This window comes from Heptranchias perlo, chromosome 13 (assembly GCF_035084215.1).
Source record: "Heptranchias perlo isolate sHepPer1 chromosome 13, sHepPer1.hap1, whole genome shotgun sequence".
Taxonomy (NCBI): Eukaryota; Metazoa; Chordata; class Chondrichthyes; order Hexanchiformes; family Hexanchidae; genus Heptranchias; species Heptranchias perlo.
Genome location: NC_090337.1, coordinates 44,847,864 through 44,869,353, shown reverse-complemented (window position 1 = coordinate 44,869,353; position 21,490 = coordinate 44,847,864). Strand labels below are relative to the sequence as shown.

Here is a 21,490-nt window from a genome sequence, read left to right as displayed (position 1 = left end):
TACTTCCAGACAGAAAAAACACAGCAAACATATCCATGTGTATAATCTAAAAACAAATGGGGAAGTAACCCGTTTGGCAATTTGCATTGGAAAAATATAATTATTCCACAGACCTCAGTAGTCAAAAGGATATCTTTCTTGCATGACTTTTTAAAATAGCATTTACATCTGTAGAAAAATGTGCTGTTAAACATGCTAAGAGACAAAGGCTAAAGTCAAGATTTACTTATTGCAGTGCTGATATTTATTGGATCTCATAACATCTGCATAACTCTTAAGATATTAAAGCACAGCATTTGCAAAAGAAAATACCACGGTAAACAATTTCATAGATATGGAGTTAGAAAGTAACTTCAATTATAAATTATGCTTGTCTGTATGGGACTGTAGATTCAATGTGATAGGAGTACTTGCTTTTCAGAAATAAAAAAAATTAAATAGGTACCCCTATTTAAATGTGCTTCCATTGTTTTTGAAAATTTCTATTTAAAATTTGTTAACTTAAAAACTTGTTTAAAAAAAATTGATCACAAATTATTTCTATCTCTGATGAAGCATTTGATATTAATATAATTCTGCTCAGCCCCAACCCACTTCCAGATCCAGCCCTCCAGTTTTTTTTTCACCCATACATGATTCAGCGACTCCAGGACATCTTTTCCCCACCCAATCCTCATATCTGTCTCTGACCCAGTGCTGTGTTGGCTGCCAATGAGGGAAAAGTAGCAATGACGGGAAAGCAGCAATGGAGGTAAAAGCAGCAATGAAACAAAAACAACTTAGTGCTCGGTGCTTCAGAATGTGAAAGACCTATGGCACTGGGTGAGGGAGGCATTATAGGAGTATTCAATATTGGCACATTTAACCTGTTTATAAAAGTACTTTTATATTTATATTTACTTCTCAAAAGTCAGAATGGTACCCATTGGCACTCTTTGGGTAGGTCCCAGGACCATTTCAGTGATATAATTCCATATAATAACTTCCCACATTACATGTACATCTTCACGTAACCTTAAAAATAAAATGTTTAAAAATATACAGCATAGGTGAATAAGTGGTCTCCTAAATAAATATTGGAACCAAGAACATGAACCTCCTGGTAACTGAGCTTCAGAGGAACATAATGTCTGATAAAATAAGTGCAGCAATTGGGTTAAAAAGTTGTAAAATACTTCCTTACACAAGTGCGTAACAGCATCGCTTTAGTAACACTGATTACCAGATAACCTTTTCTGTGTTAAGAATCTTAAAGTTTAAAAACGTCAAATGGCATTTGCCCAACTACAGACAAATAGTTTCTCATCACAATTTAGATCAGATTGTACACCATTATTTTAATATTATGGGCCATAAACACAAGTGAAAACACTTGTGGGTTAGCTTTACCCTATCATTAGTACATAATACTGTCTTGATCCCAGCTGTCTCAATTTTGTAACCAAGTTACTGTAAAATCCAAATTTCCAACTGTTCAAGTCAAATATTTTAAGGTAAATATCTAAATATAGCAATGCAAATAGAAAGCAAACATCACACTCACTCAATCACATTTTGTATAAGGCAAAAGGCTTTTTGTCCATTAACAGATCAATACTTCTCAGTATTTGCAAAAGAATCGACGTGAAGTAATGCTGCAATGTTCTATTGGACACGGTGGGTGGGGGTGGGGAGGTAATTTTAACCTAATCCACCCGGCAGGAAACTGACACGATTGGATCGCTGCAGGTTTTACACTCCACCTGAAGAAAAATCGGACAGGGTGTAAAACGAGCAGCAGATCCAATCCGGTCAGTTTCCCACCAAATGGGTTAGGTTAAAATCAACCCCCCTCCCCACACCCCCCCGCACAATTGGGGGTATCGGAAGGAGTGTATAGCAGATGGCCAATCCACTACCACCTGTTTTGCACCCTTGCTAAGGTACAATTTTACCCCACAACTTGTTTGGGATGCATCAGATCCTAAAATAATTTGTCACCAAATTGCCTGTCACTCAACCTGTCATCAATTCTTTCCACTCTGAAAACCTATATGCCAGCAACCATAACTTCACAAAAAAGTCTAAACAATAACTATATTCCAAACTCTTCAAATAAAAAGGGTGGCTAAAATAAGAGTCACAATCTTGTGCGATCAATAAATCAATCTTCAGCCAGAAGTGCCAAGTGCATGGTCCTTCTCAGCCTCCTCCTGAGGTACCCATCATCACAGATCCTAGGCTTCAGCCAATTCGAGTCATTTCATGTGACATCAAGAAATTTCTGAGTGCTCTGGACGTAGCTAAAGCTATGGGCCCCAACAATATACCAGCTGTAGTTGCTCCAGAACTAGCTATGTCCCTAGCCAAGCTGTTCCAATACAGTTACAACACTGACATCTAACCAACAATGTGGAAAATTGCCAGCGAATGTCCTGTCCACAAAAAGGACAATTGCAACCCTGCCAATTATCAGTCTACTGCCTATCATCAGCAAAGTGATGGGAGGAATCGTCAACAGTGCTATGAAGTGGCACTTACTCACCAATAACCTGCTCACCAATGCTCAGTTTGGGTTCAACCAATGCCACTCAGCTACAGACCTAATCACAGCCTTGGTCCAAACATGGACGAGTTGAATTTCAGAGGTGAGTGAAAGTGACTGCCCTTGTCATCAAAGCAGTATTTAACCGAGTGTGGCACCAAGGAGCCCTAGTAAAACTGAAATCAATGGGGGGGGGGGGGGGAGGAAAATCAGGGGAAAACTCTCCAATGGCTGGATTCATACCTGGCACACAGGAAGATAGTTGTAGTTGGAGGCCAATCATCTCAGCCCCAGGACATCACTGCAGGAGTTTCTCAGGACAACATCCTAGGCCCAGCTACCTTCAACTGCTTTATCTTCCCTCCATCATAAAATCTTAAGTCGGGCAGTTTGCTGATCACTGCACAGTATTCTGCTCCATGCGCAGTTCCTCAGGTAATGAAGCAGTCCATGCCCACATGCAGCAAGATCTGGGCAACATCCAGCTTGGGCTGTTAAATGGCAACTAACATTTGTACCACACAAGTGCCAGGCAATGACCATCTCCATGGCACGTGTGGAGCATAAACATTGGCATAAACCAGTTGGGCTGAATGGCCTGTTTCTGTGCTATAAATTCTTTGTAATTCTATGTCACAAGATAGCACATAATCACCTCCCCTTGACATTCAATGGTATCATCACTGTGTCCCCCACCATCAACATCCTGGGAGGTCACCATTGACCAGAAACTCAACTGGATCAGCCACATAATTGCATGGCTAATAGAGCAGGTCAGAGGGTGCGTATTCCACAGTGAGTGGCTCATCTCCTGACTCCCCAAAGCCTCTCCACCACCTACAAAGCACAAATCAGGAGGGTGATGGAATACGCAGCTACAAGAATAAAGAAGCTCAACACCATCCAGGATAAAGCAGTTTGCTTGATCTGCACTCCATCCACTCGCCAAAACATCCACTTCCCCCACCTCAGGCAACTCGCCAAGGCCTCTGAGGCAGCACCTCCCAAACCTGCAACCTCCACCACCGAGAAGGACAAGGGCAGTGGGTGCATGGGAACACCATCACCTCCAAGTTCCTTTCAGGTCATACGCCATCCTGACTTGGGCATTTATCACCCTTCCTACACTGTCAAAATCCTGGAACTCCCTACCCGACCTTCACTGGACCGACTGCAGTGGTTGAAGTCAAAGTCCCATCACCAACTTCTCAGGGCAACTAGCAATGGGCAGGAAATGCTGGCCTTGCCACAAACACCCACATCCCCAGAATGAATGTTATAATAAGAGACCATTCCACACTTCCACTTATACTATCCTAAAATGTCAATCGGGGTCATTGGAAATTAAATGGGTCCTACCGCCTGAAACAGGCGGGCATTTTGGCAGCCCATCCCAGCCGCTGGTGAAGATGACAACAAGCGGATTATCGGCATTAACAAGACGGTAAATCTACCGACCCCATTTTGAGGCTGTTATCGCCCCGCTACGCCGATGTCGGCGAGTTAAAATCGACCCACTGGCTGCGGAGTCTGACAGCCAATTCGGCGTCATGGCAACTTCAAAACAAAGTGCCACAACAATCTTAAATAGAATCGGCTATAGAGTTGAGCGCACCTTCAGTTTAACAAAACATAGCTCAACAGGCCCGCTGGAAGGAGGCTCCAAAGCAAGCGAGCAAAAAGTTGGTGCAGAATTTAAACATGAGCTCTTACCAGATTCTCCTCCTCCGTGCAGCTCGGCGGCCTTTCGCTCGCTTTGCCTTTCCAGCTGCTGCAGCCTGCTCCCGCCAAGGCCTCCTGAAACAAAACCCTTCTTTGACCAAGCGAGCTTTCTGCTTTTTGGAGCGCTTCTTCGCCTCATCTTAATCAACACAGTTACTTCGCCCGCCCACACCACGCACACGAAGAAGGCCGTGCAAATCACACAAGTTATTTTTGCAAACGGAAGACTTTGACATAAAATCACGCTACCATGCGGCTCGAAATAATTTCAGTAATATTATGTGCACTTTCTCCTTCTTCGCGCTTAGGTAAGGTGCACTAACTCGGCACCGTGCCCACTCTTAACTGAGCCACCTGACGGGACTTAGCAACACTGTCAAGTGAACAGGCAGTTCCTTTCACCTCACAGGTGTGCCCAGTGTGCTCATCCGCGCTACAAATCGCCACCCAATGGACTATTCAAGCCAAATGTAAACGAAGTTAACAAATTGACCTTGTGTACAAATCTATACTCTTTTATTGAATAGATATACATTTTCCAGCTGTAGTATGACACCAAGAGTTCTGAGATTGGCAGTTCATACTTCAAAAGAAACATTTATTTTTCAAGATGAAATTTTAGTTACCTATGGTCCTTAGAATGCCAGTTATCCTATCTGTGAACCTTTTGTTCCAGACGAATTTTTCGAAACTTCTATCAAATTTATCAAACTAATTCCAATTGTAGATTTAATTCATAATACTTACCCTACGGTAAGAAATACATTGTCCGGGTTTAAATGTAAAAGTTTACAAATGCAAATAGTTGTTAAAATACGCCAAAGTCATCCCACCTATGCGACTATTTACGTGTGGTAGATTTTCCCATTTTCTCTCAGCTTCCCCTTAACAAATCGTTTGATGTTGTATATGGCAGTCACCTTGTCCAATTCGAGACTATTTAAGATACACTGTTTCTGTTATTTCACATGCTCACCCGTAAGTATTTTTGAACTGTATATTAATTTCAAGACGTAGAGCCAATAAGGAATATAAACAGCATTACACTATTACCAGAAAGTGATTAGAATGTTCCGCTGTACTACTCTGAATGCATTTAAAACATGTAAACTTTTGGCACGTATCTGGATGCATGTATCACTGACAAAAAGTTGCAGCTTGTTGTATCCTGCCCGCCTCCGATATATCCAAAAATACGAAAATTCCATTATAATAGTATATACACAACAGCAGCCTTCTTGCTTCTGCTGTGATAATGGAGATCTAAAATACCTTCATGTTCATATTCTCGAATACAAAAGGAAACAATTATACGACATTAACATACAAACCCAAAATTGAAAAAGAAAAACAATGACGACTTCAACATATTTTAATTAAATATATAAAATCATTTCACTCTGCCTTGGCACTCGTTGCAATAAATGCAATATCGAATCGATAATATCAGCTGATTTTCGTTAATAAATTTCATTCAAATTAATTGCATTGACATTAAACCATAGAACTGTACAACAGCAAAGGTTTTGTTTCATTTTTAAGAGTCATCGTTTTTGAACACTTGTACAAATAGTCTGTTCATTTTTATTATAAATAATCCAAGAATGGCGCAGCATCTACGAACTGCAATACATCTTTGCTTCCAAGGTCTACCATGACGGCGGGGAAAGGCATTATTACTCTGAGTAATATCCCTTTACAGTGAGCTCTTCAAATTCTGCTGTTCATTGATTGAATCAAGGTTTCAATGAAACCAACACCTCATAGAAACATATCCCATAAACATCTATGTGAAATAAATTCCCACAACAGCACAAGAGAAATATTTATGAATAAACGCACTTCTATGAAATAAAAATTAAATACTGACAGTCTATCAGTCATACACAATTTTAACCAAAATAAACTTTGTTCGTGTATCAACATTTTTTTTTACAGAGGACCGTACCGTTTAAACTAGAAGAGTTCGGTACGGTAAGAATGTAGAATACATAATTTATATTTTTTGATCTAAAACAAATGGACATCTAGGTAGAATAGTTATAATTATCAATTACTTCTGATATCGTAAGGACAAGAAAATAGTACATATGAAAATTCTAAAGTGAAAACCTTTGAAACTATTTTTTGTCTCCACACTTGCATAAGCAACAATGTGTTCCACCTAACATAAACCAAGTGCAATTCTGACTTAAAGGACGTAAGCATCATTGAAAATAGTATAAATATACATGCAAGTGTACTTCTTCGTATTTTATTTGACTGTTCACTCTTGATTCTCATAACCGGTTCAGTCGCACAGATTTGAAATCCTTTTTTCATCTGTATAATTATTCCAATGGTTTATGGGAAGCAAAAGTACGCGTCAGGAATTTCCATTTTACAATAGGAGACCAGCCCCCATCTGTATCAAATAAATTTGTGCTAAAATGGATTCGCAGAAATGCTCACTTCTGAACTTTTTCCAGCTGCGCGTCCTTCCTCCTTTGGAGGTTTTTTTTAAAACCAGTGTATTTGAAATCACTGTTCAGATCACAGGCCTAGTGCTGCGGCGTGTTTTTTCGCTTTAAGTCTCAAGTCTGCAATGCTGGAGTTTTTACTGGTGGTTTTGGCTGCTGCTGCCGCCGCCACCACAGTAGCGGATTCTGCCAAGGTGGCCAGGGGCAAACCGAAGGGCGGTGGCGGGAACATCATGTAGGGCGCATGTGCAGCCAGGTGTGGGTGGAGGTGGTGATGCGCGTGCGCCACGCTATCCAACTGCAACTGCGCTTGGACCTGAAAGGACAATGGCGTCATGTTGCAATGATTCTCCTAAAACAGAATGAGAGATAAAATTACTAAAACATTGTTTCGTACGTAAAAAGGGTGGTCCTTATTAAAGGAGCGAGAACGTTATAAAAATCAATAGAAGAAGGAAAAGAAATGGTTAAACATAGTTGGTCCAGTGCCTGGCCTGTGGTCTCTGAATGCTACGTCCAGGGGGGGGGGGGGGGCACTAAAAATAGAACACAGTCCTGAGATTATCAAATTACTAGACTCTTGCCTTTTTGAAGGTGTGAAAACAACATTAAAATAAAACTTGTAAAACTGTGGCCGGGTAGAGGGTGGATGAGACAGTAAACCCCCCCCCCCCAAAAAAAAAATCTAATTGCATAAATAAGAGGCACATTTCCTGTAAACAGCGGCTCCATCATTCGAACAGACATCATATGACCTATGGGCAATATGGCGGGCTCACCAAGTTGTAGAAAACATAATGCCATTCCAATACTTATCAGTTATTCTCCATTTTTTCCAGGTATAGCGAAGACTTTACCTCACAAGGAATAAAGTGAGTCACGGAATCTCAGGAGTGTAACAAATAGTGTACGCCCCAGGGCGTCCCACTATGTAGATAGTTTTAACCAAAAATAATTAAGAAAACTAAATAATTTAATGCAAGATGTAAAAGCATCAGGATCACTTGAAGCAACACACTCCCCTCCCACACCCGCGACTAAGGAAGAACCTTGTGGAAATCCGTTGGCAGTAAACAAGGTGTTTGAAGAGCTTTTGGGACCGTCAATTTTAGAATGGAAGGGAAGAGAAGACAACATTGGAATTTAGATTTATTTGGCGGAGCGGATGTTCCTTAAATTTAAATGGGAAAGAAAAAAGCCATTGACTTTTGTCACTGGTACCCCAACTGTTTTGAGCTCTCTGGGTTATACCCTATTCCCGACGCAGAGAATGGATAGATAAGAAGATTCCAAATCTGTTAAGTTATCCCTTCGCAAGACCTCAATGGATGAAACAGGAGAGGGAAGCAATAACATACTCCACCCCAGTGACGACTGTAGCGGCCTGAGTCTATTTCCTGCAAATTATCGTAAAGGGATAAGTTCTACAATTTACAGAGAAAAGGAGGATGGTAGAAGTTTCAAGAAATAGTCGTCAGTATCTGGAATTACCTAAGGAAGATTATTCAAATAGTTAGCGATTAACACAAGTGCACAGAGAATCAAAGAGTAACTCATAAACATGCATTAAATCAATGGTTTGCCTCAGGTATGACACTGAGGCAAACTGACCAGTAAGGTCCCAAACCCTAGTTAATGTGGGGTAGGAACGTTAAGCCTGAATTGGCTTCCGATTGGTATCAAGTAAATTCTACTAGAAGATGCATGTGCGTGGACTTGGATTGAAGCCCATACAGTCAAAATAGCCTGCAAATATTGGTTCACATATGAAGAAGTCACTTGGACGAGGTTGCCCAGTATTGCCAGCGTGGGTGACAAACTATGATAGCATTAGCTGCTTCCTTATAGAATAGAGGGGAGAAAGCGGTGTATATTTTTTAAAAAATCAGTGGCTATTAGGAAGTAAACTGGATGAACGTTTACAAATTGTCAATGGAAGATAAAAAGTAAAAAACGTTAAAATTTTAAGGTAAATGTGGGGAAAAGAATAAATCTCTGTTTGAATTGCTCAGGCATCTTGAAAGTCGAGACAAGGGGCAACTGGAAAAAGTATTGCCAGTAAAATCCAATTTAATGGATCAGATATATAGCAAACGACAGGTCATTCTGCGACATCGGAGTCCTTTCACCGGGATGAAATCCCCGTAAATGAAGATCACCACAGGTGCACGACGATTTGTGAAAATTTTCACAGGGAAACCAATCTCCTGAATACACTAACCATGTCGCAGTATTAGCAGTACCTATGGGTAAAATGGTAGATCACGCCATATAGTGCGAATGGTTTGGTGACAATCAACTGTAACTAGTTGCAATGGTTATTCCTTCCTGAACTGTGAAAATACACTTTATATCCCAGGAAAAAATCCATGGCCTTTTCTCTTCCCTCAATGGTTATTAAACATGTTATTTCACCTTTGGGATGTCGCCCAAGGTGAGGTACTGCTATCACCATTTGGAACTCAGAGCTTTTCTTCAGTTCATTATCAAGATCATCTTAACAATAATATGAACAGAGTTGCTCTGAAAGATAAGGAAGATCGTAGCTTTAAAAAATGCTCAGTGGTATTTTACTTCCAAAACAATAGCGTTATTGAAGGAGCGAGTGTAAAAGTTAAAACTGTTATATCTTCACTGACGGGTCTTGAATGTAATCGTAGATGGCGGATTAATACTTGCCTGTTGAAATGGCATTCTTAAGGCACCCACATTAACGTAAGGCGCGACTCTGCAAGCTTCGAACTGACTGGTGGTTCCAATAAGTACACCTACATTAGAAAAAAGGGAAGTTCAAATCCAAGTAAAAGTTCTCACCTCACGGTAGGGCTCCGTTACTGTTAATTAGTTTTTGTGAATTCAGATACAACGACCAAATTGCTATTATAAATGACGAAATAACCATAATAATTCGCTTAGAACCACGTTACATAGTCCATGAATAATGAATGATTGCAACGTTTACTATTTTTGTTCTTCTCTTCACCCACCCCCCACAGACTAAAATGCACCCCTTTACTCGTGGTCTTATAACCTGGTTGAAGACATTGCACATTTAAAGTTTACATCAATGCATTAAACTGCATATGACAGGATATTAGCAATGACTAAGATTGTTACTATTGCCGAGTCTGTAAATTAACAAACATACCTTTATGAAGTTGATTCTCTTGTTTTCGACATTTTGCTCTTCTGTTCTGAAACCATACCTATAGGGCAAAAATGAAGTAATTTAATGGCAATGATTGGCAGCTGCATCTCAGATGTACGAGTTAGAATGTTCAAACTGACAACTATGCGATGCAATATCCCGTCGGACTTATTAATTATTAATGTGATTGACCTCGTTTATTTTAATTATCTGACTCTTACATACACGATGCATGGCAATCTCATCGGGAGAAAAAAGCTGCAAACAACCGAAAACATATTAAATCGTATTTTTCTTAATTTTTATTGGTTAATTTTTACGTGCTGATTTCATTTCTAGTATAGATTACCATCCCAGAAGAACTAGATACACTCCATGATATCTAATACCAAAACGATAATGGCCCTGACGTTTGAGCAATGAGCTCCATCCAATAAGGTTCTGCTCATTAGCAGACTAAAATAAAATATCTGCATGAAAAAATGTTCTCCTGATACTAAATGATACCTGGTAATTAGTATTATTCAAGTTAATAATATATAATCGGATGTTTATTCCTTTGTTGATTTTAGCAAGGCAACATCATGCTCAGAAGGACACAGATTAAAACCCATACAATAAATAGCGCATTAATATGTTAAGCTGCTTTGCAATTCTCAGTTGAAAGTCTGGTGTTAAATTATGCATGTACTATATCGAAATCATTTTTATCTGCAAGTAGCATCACATGAGTAAGTTTCCCAGAAACATATCCTGGCAGAAAAACTTTGGTGCATTTTGGAATTGTGATGCCAAATTTACTTTCGATCAAACGGAACTGAATTAAGACCTCAATGTTTTTCTTACACAAAACACAGTGGAAGGGTATTGTCAAACATACGGATTCGACAGTTTAAATAAAATACCATTTGATGCGTAACCATCTTCTGAAAACCGATTCCTGTATTTTATTCAAGTGAATCTTAATCAATACAATAGTTGAATCGGTCTATAACAAAACAGCAACCGAATCATACCGTGGGAACTAAAATGTTTTTCTTATATAGTAGCTAAAGTTAGCGTTGTTTGGCTCTTCAGTGATTACTGTATCAATATCCAATCTACACAACATGTTTTCAGAGTTCTGATTTTCTACACGGACGTATGAATTTAGGAAGTAGAATTTATTTGCATCTGAGAACAAAATATGATAATAAGGATATTGGTGAGACTTTTCAGCGCGATATAGCTGCAGTTGACCTTTACAATGGCTTTATAGTAATGTATAGAATTGTTTTAAGAGAACTGGAATATGTGAGCGAAAGCTGATGAAGACGCATTATTACAAGGCTACGATTGTTATAGTGCAATGATTTAAATATAACATGGTTTGAAAATATATAATGGATCTTGAAATATGCAGGTTGCCGTCCTGAATGTATAATAAATATGAATGACAGGGAGACCTGTATAAAGTCTAAGAGACATTGACCAACACAGCGCTCTATACAACTCTTAATAAATAACTCAATTCAGACAGTCGTAGCAAATGGTTACTTAGTATTGCCATTATTTAACAAGTTAAGCTGATTCTTGCCTTTAACGTGCCGATAATATGAAATAATCTATACTGAGCAGGAGTCAAGTGGGAATTTGTTGGAAGAATGTTATTTATTATTTTCAGAGAAACCACAACAAGGAGTACGCAAAGCGATCATAAAAATAAATGTGGATCCTTCTATGGTTCTTTAGGCAACAACCTTTTCGTTTGCAGGTCTGTTTGATGGTTTTGAACGCTGGTCGATTTGTTCAGGTCAAGTTGCTGCTAAGTTTACCTCGTTATCGTATTACAAGCTGGAAACCCCCATAAGAATACTATATAGCTTGATGCAGATGGTACTGTAACAGAGGGCGCATGCTGTAAGCAATTTCCCAATAGCAGCTGCAGCTGCCGCTGGCTTATCAACCACAACTTCTCCGAAACTTCCAGTAAATTAAATATCAGTTCTTACGGCACAAACCTATTTCATTCACCATAGCGGCATACAGTGTAGAAATTTGAAAGATTACTTATGTAAATATAAATCATTTTGTGTGCTGACCCTGTTGTTGTGGAGTTATTCTAATTTGTTTCCTTTGCACGTAAAAACCAAGCGTATAAGTATAGTACAGTATTTATTTCTAACAGAAGTGCAACCCACAACCTTTACTTCAATATAAATAATGAAATCACTCAGTATATTAAAACGTTATAGTACCATATTCAGCTGAGATATACTTATTTGCTATATTCCAATATACCAGATGGATGTGCAATAGGGACTATTTGCCTTACTTGTACTCTGGCTTCTGAGAGCCCCAGCCTCTGACTCAGCTCTTCCCTCATAAATGCATCCGGATAATGGGTCTCATCGAATAATCGCTCCAGCTCATTTAGCTGCTCCAGTGTGAAGTTAGTCCGACTTCGTCGTTGCTTTATTTTTGTCTGCGCTTCTTCTTCTACTGGTTTGGCATCTTCTTTTCTCTCTTTAATCTCACCACTTCCTATAAAAATGACCATTACACGAAATAATTACACGAATGTTTTAGGTACGGTCATCGACACATTGTCTTGAAACGAGCAATACACAAAAGTCACCAGATATATGAAGTCAAAACAGTACAAGTCACACCCATGACAATTACAATAGGCACGGTTTATTTTAGACGTAATTTAACTTCTTTTCCAGTTAACTTGTGACTGGTGTACGTACGGCTCTTAACATTGCCACGGGCCTAGGTTTTAATCTTTTAAATAAAAGCTCAGCATTCGGAATAAACTGCTTTTAGTCAAGGTGATTTTCTATCTTTGTCTAAATTAATCTTTTGTTTTCATAATTTTCTGATACAAGTACACTCTAACTCAATAATAAACTTCGATGTTCAGTGGCGTCGACCTGATTGAGTCAGAATATAACAATAGGCGACACCTTTGAGTATTAAAGATGTGTACATCATATATTGAAATAACTTAAGAGTCAGTAAATTTGTCATTGTATACAAAGAACGCACATTTAATTCAAATATTAAATGTTCTAAATTGATTATATTCGAAATTCACATTGCATCTGCTCTCTTTTTTTAAAATTCCGCTCGCTCATTCCCTTATCTGTCAAGAAGAATCAGGTGCTGTAACGTGCGTTAGATAACAAAGAACCAAGTTTGAATAGCTGAACTGTTATGTTTATTAATTATATATTGTGGAACCTATCAAATTAAGGCTTCCAAACGTTTCGCATTTAGGTTTGGTTATCATGCTAATTTTAGGAAATACATAAACAGCCACAAAATGCAACGAGTTCAGTCTCAATTAATGATACAACGGACAGATTAACCAGCTTTGACACAGACAACGTTCACATTCTTTTATATTTCGGACAATACGTTTACAACCAAAATACTTTGGGTCAGAACGACCTTTGTTCGGATTTCTGAAATGTTCGTATTATAATGGCTTGAAAGAATAATTTCTAATTTTAATCGTTTTAACGAAATGAAAATACAATCTATTAGTGTTTACCATAAAGAATATTTACAAAGTACTGTACAATTACATGAACATTAATACACCTTGTTGCCTGAAGCTCTGGAAACTTACTCACCAGTGCTATTATTTTAAATTGTCTTGTGAATGAACAATATGTTCTGCACCTAATGGCTGATTTCTTTTAAGTGGAGTAACATCGGTCAAATACATGTGTATATAAACAAACAGTCATGAGAAATATACTTTGCCACACATTGTAGACAACGTTAAAGCGTGAAAGGATTGCACGTTACACGAGAGAGATTTAAGCGTTTGGGTTTTTGTTGTTGCAATTTACTGCGAGGACAGATAAAAGGAATCGTTTTTGCCCCAGTCTAAATGCTGATTGAAAACGGTGTCCACATCTAAAATGTAATGACATTTACTATGTCAAAGAGAGCTGATTCGTTCTATTTAACTATGAGAACCTCATTTATTATCGTAAATTAATTTGCCATAGAAAATATCACAAAATGATTAATGAAACGGTTGTATTTAGTGAGGCTAGAGGGTACTGTATTTGCATTGCTGAAATCATATTCGGTAATCAGTCATTTTAGGCTCCACAAAACCACAATATTCTGTGAAATATAGGTTATAAAGTATCGTGAACGCATGTGTTTTGTTCAATAAGTGGCCCTATAAATGGCGTCCGATATAAAGTAACAGTATTTGTTTATTAAACCATTTCCGGACGATGCTCTGGATCGTGTTCCGATCTAAGCAAGGAAAAAAACCCAAGTTGTAGAGCCTAGTGTAAACATATCAACAAGATTAGTTCCATCATTGTCGACAATCTATCGCTAAACGTCCATAAAAAGCAAAGTACTGCAACTGGTTTTGAATGTTTCTTTTAAAGAACACTTCCATTACAGTATTCTGAGTATCGCCAAATCTTGTCTATTTAAAACTGATACTAAAAGGAAGTGCACGTTCCTTAAAAACAGAAACCAGAAGTAGCTATTAAGTTTTACACAATAATTTATATTTGATTGAACTCCATGCGTCACCGAATCCTTATGTAAACATCCTCTTCTCTCGGTATTATCCCAGACACATTTAGCTTGCCTTATCAATAAACAACTTACACTTTTTCAAAAAAAAAATCATTGATTGTATAGTAATTAAACACTTATATTGTGACTGATTTACTGTACTTGAGTTATAAAAAGCCACTAACTTAAAATGAGTACATCAATAGTATTCTGTAGTTTGCTCTAAATGTACTTATATCCTTTGAATTTCATAACTAATCTGATATTGTTGGAAAAAAACATAAATAAAATAGTCTAATTGACATAGTATCACGCGGGCCATCCGAAGTCTCGCTAACTACCATCTGTAAGCATATGAGGTTTGTTTACCCGGATCGGTTAGTTTCGGAGTGCCGCTGTCCCGCGGTCTCTCTGGCCCGATCTCTGGCTCGCTACTCGGGGATCGAGACGACCCACGCTGTGCGCTGATCACTTCATCCCGGCTGCCTTCACTCATCCCCGGCTCTCGGGCTCGCACAGGCCCGCTCTCCAGAACTTCTCTATACGTGATCCCATCCTTCTTTTCCTTCACCTTTTGATCAAAAGACTTCGAAACAAAAGCTGTAAGTTCTTCCATTGCTGTTTAGAGGAATATGTCCCTTTCTTTTTTTCTTATTCTCTTCAATACATCAACCGTGCAATATTTCTCTGTGGTACGTCGTCTTGGAGTTGAAATGCAAACCTGATCTTCCAGAATTCAGCTTGCTCGGAGATGTAGATCTAATACTGATGTGCTATTGAAGTCAGACTATTTATACTTTGCAATGCTTGCCCAGCTGCGCCCCTTGTACTCAGCAATTACCTCCCCTTGTACTCTTGATGTGTCCCCACTCCTGGAACACAGTTATCATCAGCCCCTGGGCTGCAACTCATACCTAGCGGCTGCTATTGGCCATTAATCCACCACTGACAAGCATTCGTAATTAATTTAATTAGCGAGTATTACTGCTATTGTTATTACTTAGCTAAACACGGGGGAGCTGGGATGGCACTGGGGTGTGGCCAAAAAGAATGACACCGCGTAGAGCGCAGTGACTGGATCGTCCCCAAAACCAGCGACATTAAAACACCAAAGCACGCTAAAATCAGGTAAACTTTTGATTTGCTTAAGGTAAATCAAAATGGTATTTACAACTCACATAACGTTTTTAGCAGCGGTTTTACACAATAAACGCGCGCGCATGGAATATTTTAGAAATACTTACATATTTGTGTGTGGTGGTAAATTATGAAATACCTGCTAATCTGTTTTTCTGAATGATATCCTGTTGGGGTCAAGCGCCTCATTGTCATTTTGTTTTCTAATTTGTTTTAAGTGCACACTTACGTTGTAAATAATTCGAATTTGGTCACGTTTCTATATCGCTGCTGGAACCAGAAGCATACACAAAATTAAAGTATTGCATCATTTAAGTCATTACCGCTGTTTTTTTGAAGGTGCTTTAAATCTTCAGTTGGCAGACATTGTATAGAATAACGTGGACAAAACACACTTGGCTGATATGTTTGATGTAGATTTTTTTTAAGGGAACCGCACACATTTAAATGTTTCTTCCTTCTTGTCAGTTTATACATAGACATTTAACAGTCCGTGCAATTTATGTGGAGATGCTTTATATGTCGTTGTTTATGCAATATTCATACTTTCTGCATACTTTAAAGGAAGTATAAAGTGGATCATTCAAATAATCCGGCGGCGTTTTAACCAGGTAGTGAACGAAACCAAATCTATTCATCAGGTCTTTGTCCAACGCGGACCGTACTTTAAATGCAAAACTTTAAAACATTAGGAAATTAAAAAGTACCGAAAAACAAGTTGTTTACTGTAATATTCGTAGAGAACAATTTATGCAGATCTATTTTTTCACTTAAATACTGAGACTGGTGTCCGTGTTTGACTGAACCTGAAGTAATTTAATCTTTACCGTTCGCAGTGTCATCGGTCTACAAAGACTTCATTATCGTTTAAAGATTAACACTTTGCATTATTTATCCAGCAAGCTAATTACACTATTTACATTGTATCTCATTTAGATCGATTACTTGCATTTTGTCACATGTTGTTCATCAAATTAATATTTGTAAGTATGAAACCTCGATTCTTCACAGAAAATACATCGAATTGTCACGAAGATTAAATTAGGTCTTAACTATGTTGTGTCTCCTAAGTTGCATCATCTGATCTGAATGACGAACTAATATTTTATTGCACCTTGCAATAGAGATGCATTTATTTAAATATAATCTCTGTTGCCCATTCTCCAAAAGCGATATGATAAATTTTGCATGCAATTTTAATTAATAAGAAAACTACTTGGGGAAAAGAGCGATTAATCCATAATTATGTTAACTTTCGTATGGAGATTAATCGTTTCAATGCAGTATGTTTGAAAAAAATCGACATGCACAAATTTGTTTCAGCACAAGAAACAATGTTGCAATTTCTATTCGCTGATATTTAGCATAAAATCCTGTAATTCCCAGATGCTTTTGACAAAATAAATTAAAAAGTTTGCAAACAGTTAAATCGTCAAATAATTAACATTAATTTGTGATCAGAATTTTACAGAGAACCACATTTTATTACGATTGTAACAAAAAATACAGTAAAATTTTTCAAAGTACTTTGTTCTTACTGACGCAGTAGTATGCAACTCGCAGATGCTTGAAACATAGCGCTGGAATCATCATTAGCCTTGCTTACAACGCCAAAGATAAAATACAAATAGTTGTCAAAGTTGTTGGATCCAGATATATTAATGGGCCCGAAGTTTAAGATGGAGTGTTAAAAGTCACAAATAACCATAATAAAAAATCTTGTGTATGCGAAATCACACGTTCGTTCACGGCTTGGAGATTGGTTTAAAATTATGAATAGTTGTTGGTATTATTATGTTGCAAATATAATTTCTTAATTTAAAACATTTTTCATAAATTCATGCACGTTTTACTGAAGGTATTTAGGAAATAAATTGGTCCACCCAACAAGCCCAATTATGATCTATTGGCATTTGCTATGCACTGAAGCTCAAGTCTTTGTAACTTCTAGTGGGGCATTATGGTAATCAACTGGCTACATTTTTATGTGTAAACTAAAATTGTTTCCTTAAGTAGGCGGAAATTGCACTATAAAAAGAAACAATAAAAAACTTATTGCTTTAAGTGTACATAAACACTTGGGAGCTGAGGGTGTGTAGTTATTTCAATTAGTTTGATAGTTGCTGGGCAAATATATTAATTTACAATAAAAATGATACATACCATCGCGGTACGTAAGTTCTCTATATTAATATAACTTCCCATTTGTTGACAACAGTAAATATGTTTTTGATAACGTATTGAAACTTCTCTATGTTAACCTTTCCCATAATTTTCAGCGATACTAGTGGGTATATACTACAATTGCAAACTATTACATTTCTAAAAGAATAGTTATGACTTTTTTTAAAATGCGAACGCACATGCCTAGGAATCTCACTATTTCGTCTTTCCTAATGGTAAATGTTGACAGAGAAATATACTTCACTAATAATTGTTATTGCCCAATTTTCAGCGCTTAAGGCAAGGTAAACACAAAAATAATTATTAATTCATGATGTATGAAACGGCTACTACAGTACTTCCAGTCATGCCGCTGAGCTAATAGAAGTAGCAGAGTAATAAAAATGTAGACTTTCCAAAGTGATTTGCTTCCTTTTGTAACAATATCATTGGGTGCTGAACATCTTTTGGAGGGAGAATCCATCTTTCTTGGAGGAAATACGATCTTGTTTTGGCTCGTCTCCCCCCAGACCCTCCTTTTTTAAAAAAAAACTCCATATGTGTATCTAAGCAGATTTGTAGTTGACCCTTATTATTAATAACTATTTAAAAAAATTACAAAGTCTCTCATTGTGCTAAAAGGTTGGCAAAAGTGCCCACTGAGAAAAACAGGTATAGTTATAAACTTCCCCAGCAGCACGCGCTGAACTAACTGATCGTGAAAAGGTTCGGGTCTGGAATCGATGATTCAGGATCGATTCCTCCCCCTCTGACTGTTCGGGCTCGAGTGGATCGGTTGTCGACTGAGTGAGTCTGTTACATATGGCGCCGTCCTCGCGCCGCGGATTGTGGTAGATTCTCTTTAGTTGAAGCCCAGCGTTGGCGCAGGTATTTATCTTTAAAAACTAATAATAACGGAAACAACAGATAAATATTGATAACCCGACGGCAGCCCGTCTGTACAGGCCGTTTTCCGGCTGCCCACAGTCCTCTTGTGTGTGTGTGGAAATGTGTAAACATTGAGGCCTAAAGACGGCGCGCTCCGCCGTGGCCGCTTGTTTTTTTTTAAAAACTTTTTGTAAATATGTTCAGCTCAGTGTGAGGAGCCCCTCAAACACAGTGAGACCCGGGGGCTGGAAGCGCGGCTCTTCGGCCGCGGACAGCCCGAACGACCCCGGCAGCCTCCTGTGTGCGATTGGCAGTTTTTTTTTTAAATGGGTGCGAGGCTCAATTTGAAAACCGTCACACTGCTCTGCCCGCAACGTGCACTCTGTTAAAGGGCCCGACATAGCCGATATTTCTGGCATGCAGACCAGAAAATTCTGTTTACAAAACAGGTGTTGCCCTGAGCTCAGACGTGAGCTTATTGTCAAAAGATTTCGGAACAATGTGAATCTGCCACTTGGGTTTAAAATTGGTTGTATCAGATGTTTTTGGTTGCGTTTCAGTTTCTGAACAACCTCATTCTACGTATTAAAGACTTGACACGAGAAACGTTTTAAGTATCTTTGTTGTTGTAAAGATGAGGGATTGGACTATCGGGACTGGAATACTTAACATTTTAATTACTCTGTGTCAGCATCAAGCACAAATATGTTCGGCGTGAGCAGATGCAGAGTAAACCGTGCTCTGTTCAATGTCAACAACGTTTCTTTGCTCGAACTTGAGAAGAGAATCCTTAACTGCACCAGTGTGAATTTTAGTGCTTCCCAAACCTGCAATCCTTTTAACCTGATAAAGAGATTAGTAGGTGTGCTCAATTTTGGAGTGTTTATGCTGTCGCCTACATTCATTAGGATCTGTTTTGAGACTGGCTAATCTCAGTTGTAATAGGACACTTTAAATTGATAGAAGAAACTTTAATCCAATCTGTTTGGCAGTGTTGTCATTAGCCTTACTTAACAAATTGGTACCAATACATGATTTTAAAATGTCAACATTCTTTTTATGTGAGACTTATTTCACCACCTCAAATTTTTGTCACCGCCCAAGTATTTCACCCGAGTATTGTATAACTCTGGGCACCACAAGTTTGGAAGCATAATTGTATTGCCAGGTGTTCATTGCAGTTCAGGTGGACATAGTCTGAAAAGTTCATGCAGACACATCACTAGTTTTTACTGAAATCCAAGGAGAAAAACCGGAGTGCAGCTGTATGAAAATTTCAAATATTCCCCATGACATTACTGAAAGTGTGATGACAGCACTTGGTCTGGGCGAATTTTAAATCCATATTCTAGACGTGAATGAACTTTGCCAATCTATCGCATTTCTCTGTTTAGATGATGGATTCACTTTATAGTAAATGGCCTGTTGGCCTTTATTGCAATGAGGTTGGAGTATAAGAGTAAGGAGGTCTTGGTGAAGTTATATAGGGCTCGAGTGAGACCACACCGGGAGTGCTGTGTACAGTTTTGGTCTCCTTACCAAAGGAAGGATATACTTGCCTTAGAGGGGGTGCAACGAAGGTTCACTAGATTGATTCCTGGGATGAGATGGTTGTCCTATGAGAGGAGATTGTGTAGAATGGGCCTATATTCTATGGAGTTTAGAAGAATGAAAAGGTGATCTAATTGAAACGTATAAAATTCTTAGAGGGCTTGACAGGGTAGATGCTGAGAGGCTGTTTCCCCTGGCTGGGGAGTCTAGAACTAGGGGTCATAGTCTCAAGATAAGGAGTCGATCATTTAGGACTGAGATGAGGAAAAAAAATTCACTCAGAGGATTGTGAATCTTCGAAATTCTCTACCCCAGAGGGCTGTGGATGCTCTGTCGTTGAGTGTATTCAAGACTGAGATCGATAGATTTTTGGACATCAAGGGATATGGGGATCGAGCGGGAAAGTGGAGTTGAGGTTGAAGATCAGCCATGATCTTATTGAATGGCGGAATAGGCTGGAGGGGCCGTATGGCCTACTCCTGTTCCTATTTCTTATGTTCTTATCAATTTTTTACTTTTACAGTTCTGTGAATTTGATTAAGATAATGCCGTGAAATGCTGTTGTTAAAGCAAATGGTAACACATTTTAAAGTCTGATCCCATGATGTTAAAGGGGCTGTATTGTAGTGCATGAGAAAAACTCAATGGGGTACAAGTCCATGTTAGACAATGTAATAGCCGTTATGTCCACTTTTATTTTTGTAAGATCAATACTATTGAACAGTTTCTGACCTAGATATAGCTTTGAAACTTTTAAAAACATATCTATTGAAATTAAAGAAAAAAAAATACTGTACACTTTTTTAGCTATCATTAATTTGACTTGGTAGAGTTTTTTCTTATAAGATGGTAATACCTTTTTTAATAATTGGAATAATTCATATAAAGATTTGGACCTCCTGAGGCTGTGAAAGGTGCTATGTATATGCAAGTTTTTTCTTCTAATTGTCTTGTAACAGCTTGCACTATTTTTGCAGAGAAGTATCTTTCAGTAAAATAAATTTCTCTGTGCTGAGACAGAAATGGCGACCCTGATGTATGTAAGGATACTTTGGAGTGATTTATGTATTTTTTTACCACCAACGCAATAGAGATTAAAATATGTGCCTTTCTGAATTATCCAGCTTCAACTATTAATAGGTGGATTTAAATGTCTCAATTGTGGAAAGATTTTAAGATAATGTTTTGTTTTTTTTCTAGGATAACTGGGAGCAAATTATTTTGATACTTCGATTCACTTGCAGGTTAGTGAAAACTGATGATGTGTTCAAATAGAATATTATTTTCTTCAGGATGTGGGAGAATATCTACTGAGCAAAGCTGGGAAGCATGACAATATTTCAATATTTTCTTCTCTCC

General features: G+C 38.2%; 2 protein-coding genes across 2 annotated transcripts in view; one reads left to right on the top strand and one right to left on the bottom strand.

Moving 5' to 3' along the window:
* Positions 1–6,393: 6,393 nt before the first annotated feature.
* shox2 (shox homeobox 2) lies at positions 6,394–15,139 on the bottom strand. The gene is made up of 5 exons (XM_067994673.1): positions 14,762–15,139; positions 12,168–12,376; positions 9,854–9,911; positions 9,385–9,473; positions 6,394–7,057 (listed from the first exon to the last, which is right to left on the bottom strand). Exons 1-5 carry the CDS (start codon positions 15,006–15,008, stop codon positions 6,779–6,781), a joined length of 882 nt encoding a protein of 293 aa, XP_067850774.1. The 5' UTR covers positions 15,009–15,139; the 3' UTR covers positions 6,394–6,778.
* A 3,338-nt stretch (positions 15,140–18,477) lies between these two features.
* The window catches only part of rsrc1 (arginine/serine-rich coiled-coil 1), a 417,271-nt gene continuing 414,258 nt past the window's right edge, over positions 18,478–21,490 (top strand). Inside the window, exons 1-2 of the mRNA XM_067994672.1 lie at positions 18,478–18,580; positions 21,332–21,375. The gene's annotated coding sequence lies outside the window, so the exon portion shown is untranslated. The remainder of the gene's footprint in view (positions 18,581–21,331; positions 21,376–21,490) is intronic.

Excerpts from the sequence above, each read along its gene's own strand:
- shox2 (XM_067994673.1), bottom strand. The coding sequence starts at position 15,008 with ATGGAAGAACTTACAGCTTTTGTTTCGAAGTCTTTTGATCAAAAGGTG. Across the intron at positions 9,474-9,853 it reads AGAGAATCAACTTCATAAAG|GTGTACTTATTGGAACCACC; the intron begins GTATGTTTGTTA and ends TTTCTAATGTAG. Across the intron at positions 7,058-9,384 it reads TAAGAATGCCATTTCAACAG|GAGAATCATTGCAACATGAC; the intron begins GCAAGTATTAAT and ends ATTCTGTTTTAG.